Source organism: Musa acuminata, chromosome BXJ2-10 (assembly GCF_036884655.1).
Source record: "Musa acuminata AAA Group cultivar baxijiao chromosome BXJ2-10, Cavendish_Baxijiao_AAA, whole genome shotgun sequence".
Taxonomy (NCBI): domain Eukaryota; kingdom Viridiplantae; phylum Streptophyta; class Magnoliopsida; order Zingiberales; family Musaceae; genus Musa; species Musa acuminata.
The window spans coordinates 30,105,341-30,117,443 of NC_088347.1; the positions used below are offsets into that span (position 1 = coordinate 30,105,341).

Consider the following 12,103-nt stretch of genomic DNA (forward strand, 5'->3'; position numbering starts at 1 on the left):
CACATACCTTTTGTTGTTCTCTCATCTACTGTTGCAATGTTTTGGCATTGCCGGTGTACCGGTCACTATCGAGTACAATCATTAAATCAAGTTTCCTCACAAAGAGTAAAGATTTTTAATGAGTGCATATTTGTCTATTGTGAATGATCCAATCTAGCATGAGACAATGCCTTCTTAGTTGTCTTTTTCATGCCACTACTTACACTTGGATCAACTTTACATTGCATTGTAATCAGCACTATTATTTCATCAGAACTTGATAGCATGAACCACAGACAAATTGTCATTCTGCATATTTTGATACATGAATGGAAGGTCAATCTCACAGTGTTAAACCTAAAGTATCCTAATTCGATCTGACAATTTCGCTGCAAAAGAACTGCAGGTCGATTTAGCCACATGACCTGAAGAAGATTTACATATGTACATTATATGTTGCTATTTCTTTGTGGCGTCTGTGAACATAGCTCGCGTCCAGTGTTCGACATCTTCCACTTGTGATGGTGGTGGAGGAAGTGTAGGACATTCCACAATATCCCATTCTTCCACAAGGCTTTCCGACTTTCCGAATTCGGTCATCTCAGCAGAGTAGAGAAAACTTGTGTCGGAATTCGCAAGGTGGCTGCTACCACGAACATTTGGCTGATCAACAGAGTGAACTTGTTAGGTAAATTACCCATGACAGTAGACATAGCACATATAAAGATTACAGGCAGTTGGCCTCACCATAATCGTTTTCTGCATGCTGTCAACCAAGCTTGATGTAGCCCCTGAATTTACATTCCACACTGATGATCTCTTCGCCTGCCGAGTTTGCTTTTCTGGTCTGCATAGCCAATAAAAGAAAACTTTGAATCAATGATGGCAATCAGTAATGGGAAAAAAAAAGTGATACAACTGGTAATGACATGAAATGACTTTTTTACTGCAAATATCTGTCTCCAACCTTCCATTTGGTATGCATACAATGGAATAAAATATAGGAAACAGCAATTTGGTATACGTACAAAATAATTGACAAGAATTTTATTTTAGGTTGCTTTTGATGCCAATATCTATAACTAAATTCCTATATCATCATCCCTGACACCCATAGACCACCGGAATGAAAAAAAAAAAAAAAATTGACAACCATTTAGAACTGCACATGGATGGATGAAGTTGTGCTCAGCCACAACTATTGCCACCAGTTACAAGTGGTAGTTTAGATATTGAATCCTAACCTGCTCAAGACCAAGATTACAAATGGAAGCTTTTTTTTGCCATGTCATTCAGAGCAAAAATAAGAGGGTCAATGGCCCGATTGGCTAAACAAAATTACCATTCATGTAAAAACTTGATGGATGGTAATGGTATCTCAATGAACATGCATGTACGGAAAGATAGAGATGACTAAGAATACAATGATCTGATTCTCAGTTTTAATGATGCAGATAGAACAATCATAAAAAGTACAAAATCCACTAAAAAGCAACATGTTGTATGCTTCACGAGGTATGCATACCCTGGACTTACGAGTAGTTCACAAACCACAGAAGAGCACACATCATTTTGTCACTAAACTGCATTATTTGCCAATTGAATAAATACATGAAATTCAAATAATAGTTAACAATTTCTAATTCCTGATTTAGATGTCTAGCGAGACATTAATTAAGACCACAACAAGGTGATACAATACAAAAACATATTGAAGTACGATAAATACACAATTTTCATCACACAAAAGACATTATTGCAACTATACATGTAACTGATAGGACAGCTCAATAAAGAAGTGTCAATGAGGTTCATCGTGGCTAGATTTCATATGTACCCCTATTGAAGAAGCTAATTTTCATATTTACCCTTTAAAAGGTACATTATGACAAATTTTAAATAGAAAAAAAATCATCATACTACCTTACAGGGGGTACATGAAATTTTCTTTATTTTGCCCGACTCATATATATACACTCTTAACGAGAGTATATGTGATAATACATAATTTATAATGTTTGTAGAATACATATGAAATTGCTCCTAAATATTTCAAGGAATAAACTAAAACAGACCTTTCTTCTTTAAGTTGAATATTTAGCAAGACCTTCTAAGAGACCAACTTTTCTAGAACAACCTGTGTTGTCATCACTATATAATCAAACTATACAACTTCCTAAGATCATCTTACAACCTGGTGTTGTGCATGTCTAAAACAATAATAACATTTGTGTGTGTGTGTGTGTGTATTACAAAAGGTAAGTGGAGAAGGCAGGATTCGGACCCAGGACCTTACGATAAACTGTCATTAGTTAATATATACATTTATTAAGCAGTCCAAGTCACAGTTCATTGGTCAAACTATTGCACAATTCAAGGAACCTACAAGCAATAGTGACTGCAATATGTGGCCAAAGAAAAGAACGACATCAAGTTTCACAAAATTGCAGTACAAAGACTAAATGAAATACCTTGAGCATGCCATCTTCAATGAATTTCTTGTTGATTGTAGTTCTCCTGAAGAAGATAGAGCAACCAACAATTTAGCAAATGCTTCAAAAGTAGAAGCTTCAGGGGGCACATCCAGACATAATGAATTATAGCAGTATGCTGTGATGCATGCCACACTTTTCTTGAGAAGTGATATCCCTTTCTGCAGGTCCTTGTGAGTCTCAAAAGAATGTGGTGAGGCAGAGGAATAATTGAAGCTACTACTTCTGGAACTCTCTAAACAAGGCTTTCTTTCTAACTCCACTGAAGCAACACCAAAATTAGAGGAACTTCTATCAGACCATGAATTTTCCCCACTGGAAGAGCAGAAATTCTGGCGTGGTATAAAAAGTGGATATTCCTTGCTGCATATTACAAAAGTAGTGTGATTATGTTATTGGAATAAATAGGATAAAAGCTCCTTGCAATGCAATACCTCTGTGAAGATGGGCGAGCATCCCAATATGAATCTCGTTGCCATATACGTGAACAGGAACCCTGGAGAGACAAAACAACAAGATCAAAGCACAATGATAATGGAGAGCAGTGGCATATAAAGACCAGAAGCTCTTGTCATGTTCTTTCATTTTGACAACAGAAAAGGAACAACACTATGAACACGATAAATATATCATCCAGAAAGCAAGTCATTGTTGCATATTTTCAAAGGTATAAAATAAGCAACAATACAGCCCACTAAATTCATTAGCCCATGAACATAGTTCATTAATCAAGAAATTTAGCACAGAAGAGCACAACATGAAGTAAAACCTCTACCATTCTGTAGAAATGATGAATGGTAAACATAACTCATTGTCAAGAAAAATATATTTATATAAGTTGCATTGCATTAACTAATCACTTTCAGGTGTGAAATATGAAACCAGAGTAAAATTAATTGGGCCTTCTTGTCTGCCGAACAAATGAATTGTAGATGTCGCTAATACTAATTGGCAAACAATGTAGCTTACCGCAAAACCTGAATTGTGTAGTGCTGGAGCAGCCAAACTTGGAACAACGAGATTTAACAATTGGACCATGTACCTGTTTGAAAAGCATAAAAAATGACTTTATAGTCACTTCAGAAGTATTCTGAGAGGCAAACCTCAACTATGCACCATTGAGGATGTAATACCATAATATGAGAAAGTAGTGCAATGAAACAAAATTGAAGATGGCAAAAATCAAGTAAGCTCATACAGCAGTGGCACATAAAGCTGTAATACATATGACAACTCACTCATAAACCAAACTACAAAATAGCCCACTCAATTGGGTCACCAAATATTAAAGCAACAAACACTAACAGTAGCATGAATTTTTTTTTTTACAACCTCAAATAAATCCACAGCAGAGAGAAGTGATCTAAAAAATATAGACAACCCATATTATGGAGCGGAGCCATAATGCAACGAGGCACAAAATGGAGGTAAAATGAAGATAATGGAACATTCTGATAAGTGTTTTTGACATGATATTGAGAATCCAACTAGATTTCTCTAAAGAGTTAAAATAAGAAACAATTGAGATCCAAAACCAGAAGAATCGATAAGCAAGTAAAACTCTACCCCAAGGAAGCTGCAAGCTCTTCAGATGGAACAGAATGTGGATCAAGTCCTCTAGGTAAACGTGCATTGCATATTTGGTCATAAAAACCATTTGATCCATCCTTTGCTCCATCTGAGTTCACCTAGAAATGAAATAAGAAGCATCATATGAAACTATTTAAGCTGTTCTAAAGCAATCTTCGAATATTGAAATCATTTTAGCAACATCTATGAGTTAATCTTTATCATTATAAATTAGTTTCACAAGAGAAAAGGCAGAGTAACAGAAGTTTCATGTATATATTCACCAGAGCTGCATAGATAAGACAAGGGAAGGGATATTTAAGTAAAACTGAATGTGAACCATTTTCATAGGTATTAGCCTTAGGTGATAACTCAGCTTCTAATAATTTAGATACTGAAAGGAACAAACACTTCCAGATAGAAGTTTAGTTTCTTAAAGATCTGACTTACCTATTAAAACGTCTGCATCCATTATGGTAATGGTGGAATGTTTTGTACTCTCTAATTTGATGATCAGCTATCCAGTGTTGGTTATATCACTTGGAGAAAAAATTTTCATTTCTCCAAAGAGGTTTCAACCTATAAATCTCAGAACCAAATATAATGAGAACAATCTTAGGCTTTTTATGCTTAATTTTGTTAAATCCATTTTTGAAAAAAAAAATCTTTAGCAAAACGTGGAAAAAGGATACCCCAAAACTCATGAAAAACCCTTTTCTTTAACCACCATGCAGACATGCTAGAACTTCGTGAATTCCACCAACCATTATAATCAACAATAACAACTCATTCCTCCCACATATATAGCAAATCTGTGCACATATCCTATTTAGCACAAACAAAAGCAAATTCCTTAATTATTTCACCTTTAAATTCCCTCACTAATTCTAGCCATGACTTCTTTGTTGTTATTATTGTTTTCATGGTACCTCTAATTTGAATAAACTCGACACTCCTACCAATTCTTTTTCTTATACCAGTCTTTTTTTAGACGTTCAAAGTTTTTCATCAGCATCCACAATTAGCATTTGTAGCCTATTACATATATAATTTTGTTTCCGATTTTATCATCATAACACACTTCAATCATCCATGCTCATCTTTGCTACAACCAAATTCTTTATAACTTATTTCTTAAATGCTGAACATTCTGACTGCCAAAGTATACTTTTCAAGCCAAATTCGCCTTTTAACAAAAGAATATCTTCGAAAGATGTTTGTCGTGTATGTTCATGCGCACATCTTCATTGTTGAGTCTTAATTTCTTTCCTTCGAGCCAAGCACCTACAAATGTTATCTTTCGACACTTGGTAACAGTAACACTCTTTAAAGCAAAAATTTGGGCCAGAATAAGATACTTCTAATAAAGTAAAGATTTGTTTGGGTGGCAAAAAATTAACAGATATTGAACTACTACCATAAATTATGGCAAAGAACTTGGTAAGCATAGTATATCTATGATATAAATTGGAAAGAAACATAAATTCAACATAGGAGTTATCCCCCATACCATTTGCAGAAAATTTGTGCTGGTCATAATGACAGAAAAAACATTATATCAATCCCCAGGATACTCTGTTTAACTATCAAGTGAAGAGGAACTGAACTACTAAAAGTTTTAAGAATTCAACAAGAAGATTCACAAATAACAAAGTAAAGATGCAAAATCTTATCTGGCAGATATTTTGAAAATGAACGACAAGAATAGTGAACCAAAAGGACAACAAACCACTATAGAAGAAATAAATGAAAGCACAGAGATAGCAAACAAGCTAAATTGTATCATATTCATTTACCAAGATATATCACTCAGGAAACTTCTGTCAAATGTTATATGATTCTAACAATCTCTTTAAAGTCTGATCATGCAACAGATGGCTTTATAGTCAATTTAATTATATATAGGGAAAGAGTACAAGAGTCATCATGGCATTCTTTTTTTCTTTTACAACTTGGATAATGAGGTTGCAACTAAAGAATTAACATTCACAGCATAAATAATAATTAAAGGTTTTGAGGACACTCTTATAACAGTTATTTTTTACACTTCCAATCCTAGACTTTTGGACAAACACGAGTTTTACCATTAAAAGTTGGACTTACTACTTTTTTGTTGTTGTTGACTTTTACCACTAAAACTGAAATATTAATATAACTTTGACTTTTTTTTCAATTAGTAGATGATCTAGAACTTGCATCTAAGTAGTTACTAGTCCTTTCTACTAGAGGTACTTTATACCCATTTAGGATATTAATCGTCATGTCCCCTAAGACATCGTAGTTAGAAGAGGTAAGACTATTAGTACCAATGGTATGAGAGAAACCATGAAAACCTTACTAGAAACTATAGATAAAGATTTATATATTCTTAAATTAACTAAGGATATTGCTTTTTATCGAGTTCAATGATGGAAAAAGGATCCACACAGCTTATCCCGAATAGTTGGGAAATGTCAGCATCCATCGAAGGCAGACAAGTTAGACAATTTCATTTGCATCCCTAGTCATATATGAACATTGGGCAAAATGGCAAAACAGATAAATTAGTCGTCCATTGGACAACTAAACAGAAGCATGGAACTGCATAACCCTGGGTAACTAACGAGTTGATGTTTTGATAACAAAATACCTTACCAGTATTCCTTTCACCAACTATTTATGGTAGCTTCATAGGACTGATCCTTACCTACTTAGTTCAAACTAATGAAGCCAATCTACTACATAACTGTAACAATGCATCATATTAACGAGCTAAACAGTCATTACCTGACGCATTGGGAAGAGTTTGCAGATCTGTTTTATAACCACGGACTGCTTATGAATACGTTCAGAGGTTGCCATCTGCATAAAATAATATCACAATTTCAGAAAAAAAAGAAAAAACGATAAAACAAAATTAAAAACTAAAAATAAATTAAGAAATGAGGATATAATGAAATAACAACTGGAATATAATATATTTATGTTCAGTATTATTTTTCCCATAGTCATATAACACTTAAATGTTTATATATTGAGCATACACCTTTGAACCATGCATTATCACATTGCATCCTAACTTGAGAAACCAGCAGTCAAAAGGGGGACACAAAATGAGCAGGAAATATTGAAGGGGTGAATGTCTCAGTAGCCTTCTTTGATTTTATTGCAGGGATCCTCATGAATATCTATCTTACACTGCAAAGGTTTACCTAATTCGAGCTTTCATCAGATTTATCTTTTTATCAAAAATAAGATTCAGTAGAAGATTTTTATAATAGCATTTTTATGTCTATGATAACTTACATTCTTAGCTAAATTTAGCCAGGCAATGTCTTCTATTGCTAACAATTCCATACTAAGCCCCAGCCAAACCCCACTAGATCCTAAGCAAACTAATACCAGGTGATTTAAATTAAAATATCAAAGTTAAAAATACTAATTAATCAAAAAGATATATCATCAGTTCATAAGGTCTGTCATTTCAAACTTACCCAATCTACAATCAATGCCTTTCATCATTAATTACAAGCAAACACACCAGCAGGCAAGAATATACATTAAACAAAACTCAAGAGCTAATGAACTGGAAAAAGGGGGGACTTCATGTTTAAGAGATTAAAAATTTATTGAAAAATAGAAATAAAGACAAAATGGAGAAATAAAAAAGATAATGACACAAATGAAGAATAACGATGAGACATGTGGCTTAATCTCAAACACATGCAAGACTAGGATCACAAGAACAATGATTTTTCACTTATGTCCAAGACCATAACATCCAAGAACATGAGGTAATCATAGAGATCGCCTCTTATTTAAGAATATTGACGATACCAATGTTGTATAAAATAGCATTACAGCCCATTGCAAAATAATATGAATTATAAAAAACCAGTGTTGATAAACCGGACTGACTGAAACTAGAACAGAACATATAAAAAATTATTCACAAAATTTCCTAAACATTTTATGAAAAAGAACAAAAATATTAAGAAAAGGTACTTACATGGGCTAAGCGCTGGCTGTATATAAGATCACTATTAAATTTATCCAACAACTCCATACGGTTCCTTTTTATCTAAAAGATCGGAGTCCAACAGTCACAAGTCATCGATGCAAGATTAAAGCATATTAGAATGACAAAAGGTAGTACAAGTGGGTACAAATAATATCAAAGTAAAATGTATTACTGTTGCAAAAGCTGAATCCAGTGACTCATGTCTCAATTTCAAATCATTTGAGGCTTCTGCAAGCTTAGCCTTCTCTGTAAGAGAATAACACCGACAAGATTAAAAACCAAAGAGCACAAACCTGCTTGTCACAAGACTTGGTGCTTACACACGTATTACCTACATAGGGACAAACCTTCTGCAAGTTGCATCTTTAAGTAGTTTCCATGATCCTTCAGCTTCTTGAGTTTCTCGGTTTCTGTCACTCTCCAATTAATTTGTTCATCTGCTTTCCTCTGTAGAATTAAAAATATATATATCAAAACAGGAAACGACACACAAAACAGAAGAAATGTTTTTAAGAGAAAAAAAACAGTAGAAGAATAAACATAATAATGAATACAGTATAGCAAGCATGTAAATCAGAAATCCCAAGCCTACATCAACAGAGGTGCACCATCTCAAGTCCTTCATGTAATGCTCAATTCTCGGCCAGGAGGATATATCATGGCAACTTAATAATTCACAACAATTTGGCATTGAAAGAATATATGCACAGCAGTAGATCAAGATTATAGTTATGATCTGGAGAACCTTTCTAACCAGGCCATTTTTCTCACACAATGGGTCTCTACTGATAGACATCAATAAGCACTCTTGGTGATAGCCTCATCATGAACACCAGATCCATGTATAATCAATGATTTGAGTCAGTAACACAAACATGATACCAAATACATGGATAACAAACAACAGTCATACCATGAAGGTCTAAATCACATCTTCATTCGATTAGCTGTTAATGATCAAATGAAAAGCGGTAATATAATGAGCCTTAATCTATACATTTATAAAAGTTGGCATTGGTTTACAGGAGCATTTGAATTGTGATAAATGAGACTTGTGGAATTTTCATTTTAAAATGAGACGAGTTGGATGACTCTCGATCTGGATGTCTATTTTTAAAATGCCATCGTCAGAATGTATTATATATATCCTTGCAGCCCTAGGCATGACCTTTTTCTTCTCTGTGTGCGTGTGTGTGTGTGTGTGCACAAATGTGCCTTCTCTCCCTCTCTTCTCTCCTCTCCACTCCTTGATGGCAATCATATGCAGTCTTCCCTTCTCTCTCCACTCAATCTCTTGAACCCAACACAACTCCACCACAAGCCTCAACTCCTCGGTCTCTCTCCCTCCTCTACCTCACCTTACCCCAAAAGCCATGGCCACCATCTTAGTAGCAACCTTAGTGATGACCACTTCAGCCATGACAACACCATCATAAAATAGCCTATTCTAACAAAACAGTAGAATTAGCTACTCCCTTCATTCATACAGGTATTTTTCTCTTTCTCTTCATCCATCATAAATATATCTGAACATAAAAATCATATATTATTACTTTCATCATATTCTTAGAATAATTATCTTTATTCTTTTAATACTTGAACCAAACAAGTTCAATTAAAAGCAAGCAAAGAAGTAGCAGCTAATTAAACGTGAGTAAACAAAAGAATAAATAAGCAATCTATAGAAGTTCTTTTGCTCCTAGTTTCTCATATTGTGAAGAACAATGATTTTCTTCACATGGGATCATCTGGAAAAGGAAATTTTTATGTGAGATGCCTGGCACCATCGTTTTCTAAAAATTATTCTCTCATTATGCTCTGCCTATGATCAAATCAAAAGAGTAGATAACAGTTACGTGATCCATGGTTGTCATTGAAACAAGATAAGAACACCTAAGACAGCACTATTGGAAAAAACATTAGAAGACATGAAAAATAGCTCTACTTAATTTAACAAAATCCAGGACATTGTAAAATTAAAAACCCTAGTCAACAGGCACGCAAACAACCTTCGCCTCCAGTTCACCGCTCAGCCTCGAATAGAGGGATTCCCGGACGTTCTTCCGCGATATCAACACGGTGCTATAATAATTTATTCTGAAAAGTTTAGAGGAAACCCAAGTCAATAACGTCAAAAATATCCGATCATGCAGATTACAGATGATCAAACAAGAGAAATTACCTATAATTAACGCAGGGCGCGCAGACGGAAGCGAGATTGGAACCCTCGCAGACGGCGCAGCAGCTGTTGCTGCCGCTGGGCTTCCTCGCCATGGATTCCACCTCTCCCACTCGCGTTCAAAAGATCGGATGCCAACCGCCGGATGACACCTTCGATTCAGGCTTCTTCGAACGAAGCGAACTGGATTGATGGATGATGAAGGGTTAGGGTTTCGACAGGGTCTGGGAATGGGAGAAAGGCTTTGGGGGGGAAGAAGGGATGTCCAGACGGGTGAGATGAGAGGCCAAGGAGACGGGTCGGGAAAAGGTTTCGTCGGGTTAAGGAGATCGAATCTTGTTTTAAACCGGTAGCACCTGCCAAACGAAATGGCTCTTGTGGGCCGGGCCCCAATGTCAGCGACGACGGGCCTAATTAAGGATGACTGATTACTAATGGACTGGCAAATCGCGGTCCGAACCGGATCTCAATCGGTCTAGCCGGTTCGCTTGAACTGCACCATCCCAAACTCTTGTAGTCGGTTGATCTTTATGGCAGGCGTTCTTGCGAATCAAGAACATAAAGATAGCGTGATATGTTTACTTGCCCGCCTCCTCCTCTTTGCCTTCATCTATTTCGTGATCGTTCTTTGCACCGCACCCAGAAAAAGGTCTCTTTTTTGCTGCAAATACACAGAGGTGGGTCCGTCGTTGCGTGTGCGGGCCCAGATCAGTGTATATTTGCAATAGTACGTGCAAATACTGCACGCATGCTTATCCTAATGATACTGGCTGGCATTATTTATGTGACGTACCGATCCAGGAGAAGATGGGGGAAGCAGCATCCATGGGTTTCTAACACAATAAGCTTCCACCTTCCAAGAGCTACCTAATCTTATCTTAAGACCATGGACCTCATCGAGCGCGTGCGACTCAGCTGCTGCTTCTACAAATTGGTTACGAACCAACTCCAAGTCAAATAATAAAAGAGGAGTACTATTTGCCACCGTCATCCTCCTCTTCGGTGCGCGAAGGTCTTTGTCAGTGGGAGACACGTCGTCTGCCAGTAGATATGGGACGGTGTTCATACGACGTCATATGGGACGTCGTATGTGTTGGTGTGACGGTGGACGACGTCATTGCTTCCGCTCTAAATTGGGAGCCCTTTCCCTCAATCAAATATACATGCATTTTACCATTCAAAATGGGGTCGCAGTGTAGTTTTCTTCTCGAGTTAGGAGATTCGGATAGCACCGAGTTTTTCTTATTTTTACAGGCAAAAAACAATTTAATTTCAATTGTTGGGACTCTGCACGAATCTAACAAAACGATCATAGATCCAGTGCGGCAAATGTTACCCTTCTGGTTTTGGCACCCGGCGAAACCACAAGTTTCCACGAAAACCGCACTCCGAAACAGTCCACGTACGTCTCACCTCACAGAAGAAACCGCGAAAGCCCACAATAATTCACGCCGTGGGTCGGTCCGGTCAGAGTAGAATAGACAACAGCACCAAACGCGCGAGCCTTATCCGCACCCACGCCGACATCCACGCAGCAAAGACGGGAGGATGATGCTGCGCTCACCAGATGCTATAAATCTCGAGCCCCATCGGTCACCGGTGAACCACAACACACAAGGCTAGACTTGCAAGGTGGAAGTTTAGGGCAATGGCGGACATCGCGCTGCTGGTGGCGGAGGACTTCGAGAAGAGCAGCAAGGCGCGCTGGGAGAAGGCAGACCATGGGGTGAGGCGAGAGGAGTGCTTCCACTTCCTGGCTTCTTTCACTGTTTCGGCTCTGGGGAGGAAGGCCAGGGAGGAGGTCTCTGCCTTGAAGGAGGTGGGGAGGGCTCTGGAACCAAGGAGCTCCTTTGGCTTGGCTGCCTTTGATGGCGCCTTCTCTGC

The 12,103-nt window shown here is 37.0% G+C and overlaps 1 protein-coding gene across 1 annotated transcript; it reads right to left on the bottom strand.

Annotated features, from left to right (window-relative positions):
* Positions 1 to 265: 265 nt before the first annotated feature.
* Positions 266 to 10,547, bottom strand: LOC135625049 (uncharacterized). The gene is made up of 12 exons (XM_065129298.1): positions 10,223 to 10,547; positions 10,050 to 10,137; positions 8,388 to 8,487; positions 8,213 to 8,286; positions 8,029 to 8,100; positions 6,807 to 6,881; positions 4,038 to 4,159; positions 3,441 to 3,513; positions 2,906 to 2,967; positions 2,451 to 2,834; positions 727 to 826; positions 266 to 642 (listed from the first exon to the last, which is right to left on the bottom strand). Exons 1-12 carry the CDS (start codon positions 10,312 to 10,314, stop codon positions 439 to 441), a joined length of 1,446 nt encoding a protein of 481 aa, XP_064985370.1. The 5' UTR covers positions 10,315 to 10,547; the 3' UTR covers positions 266 to 438.
* Between the last annotated feature and the right edge of the window lie 1,556 nt (positions 10,548 to 12,103).

Bases quoted from the DNA above. Each gene is read 5' to 3' on its own strand.
- LOC135625049 (XM_065129298.1), bottom strand. From the start codon at position 10,314: ATGGCGAGGAAGCCCAGCGGCAGCAACAGCTGCTGCGCCGTCTGCGAG. The intron at 4,160-6,806 runs GTAATGACTGTT...TTTCATTTCTAG, and splicing joins AACTCTTCCCAATGCGTCAG to GTGAACTCAGATGGAGCAAA. The intron at 827-2,450 runs GTATTTCATTTA...TTGGCTATGCAG, and splicing joins TTGAAGATGGCATGCTCAAG to ACCAGAAAAGCAAACTCGGC.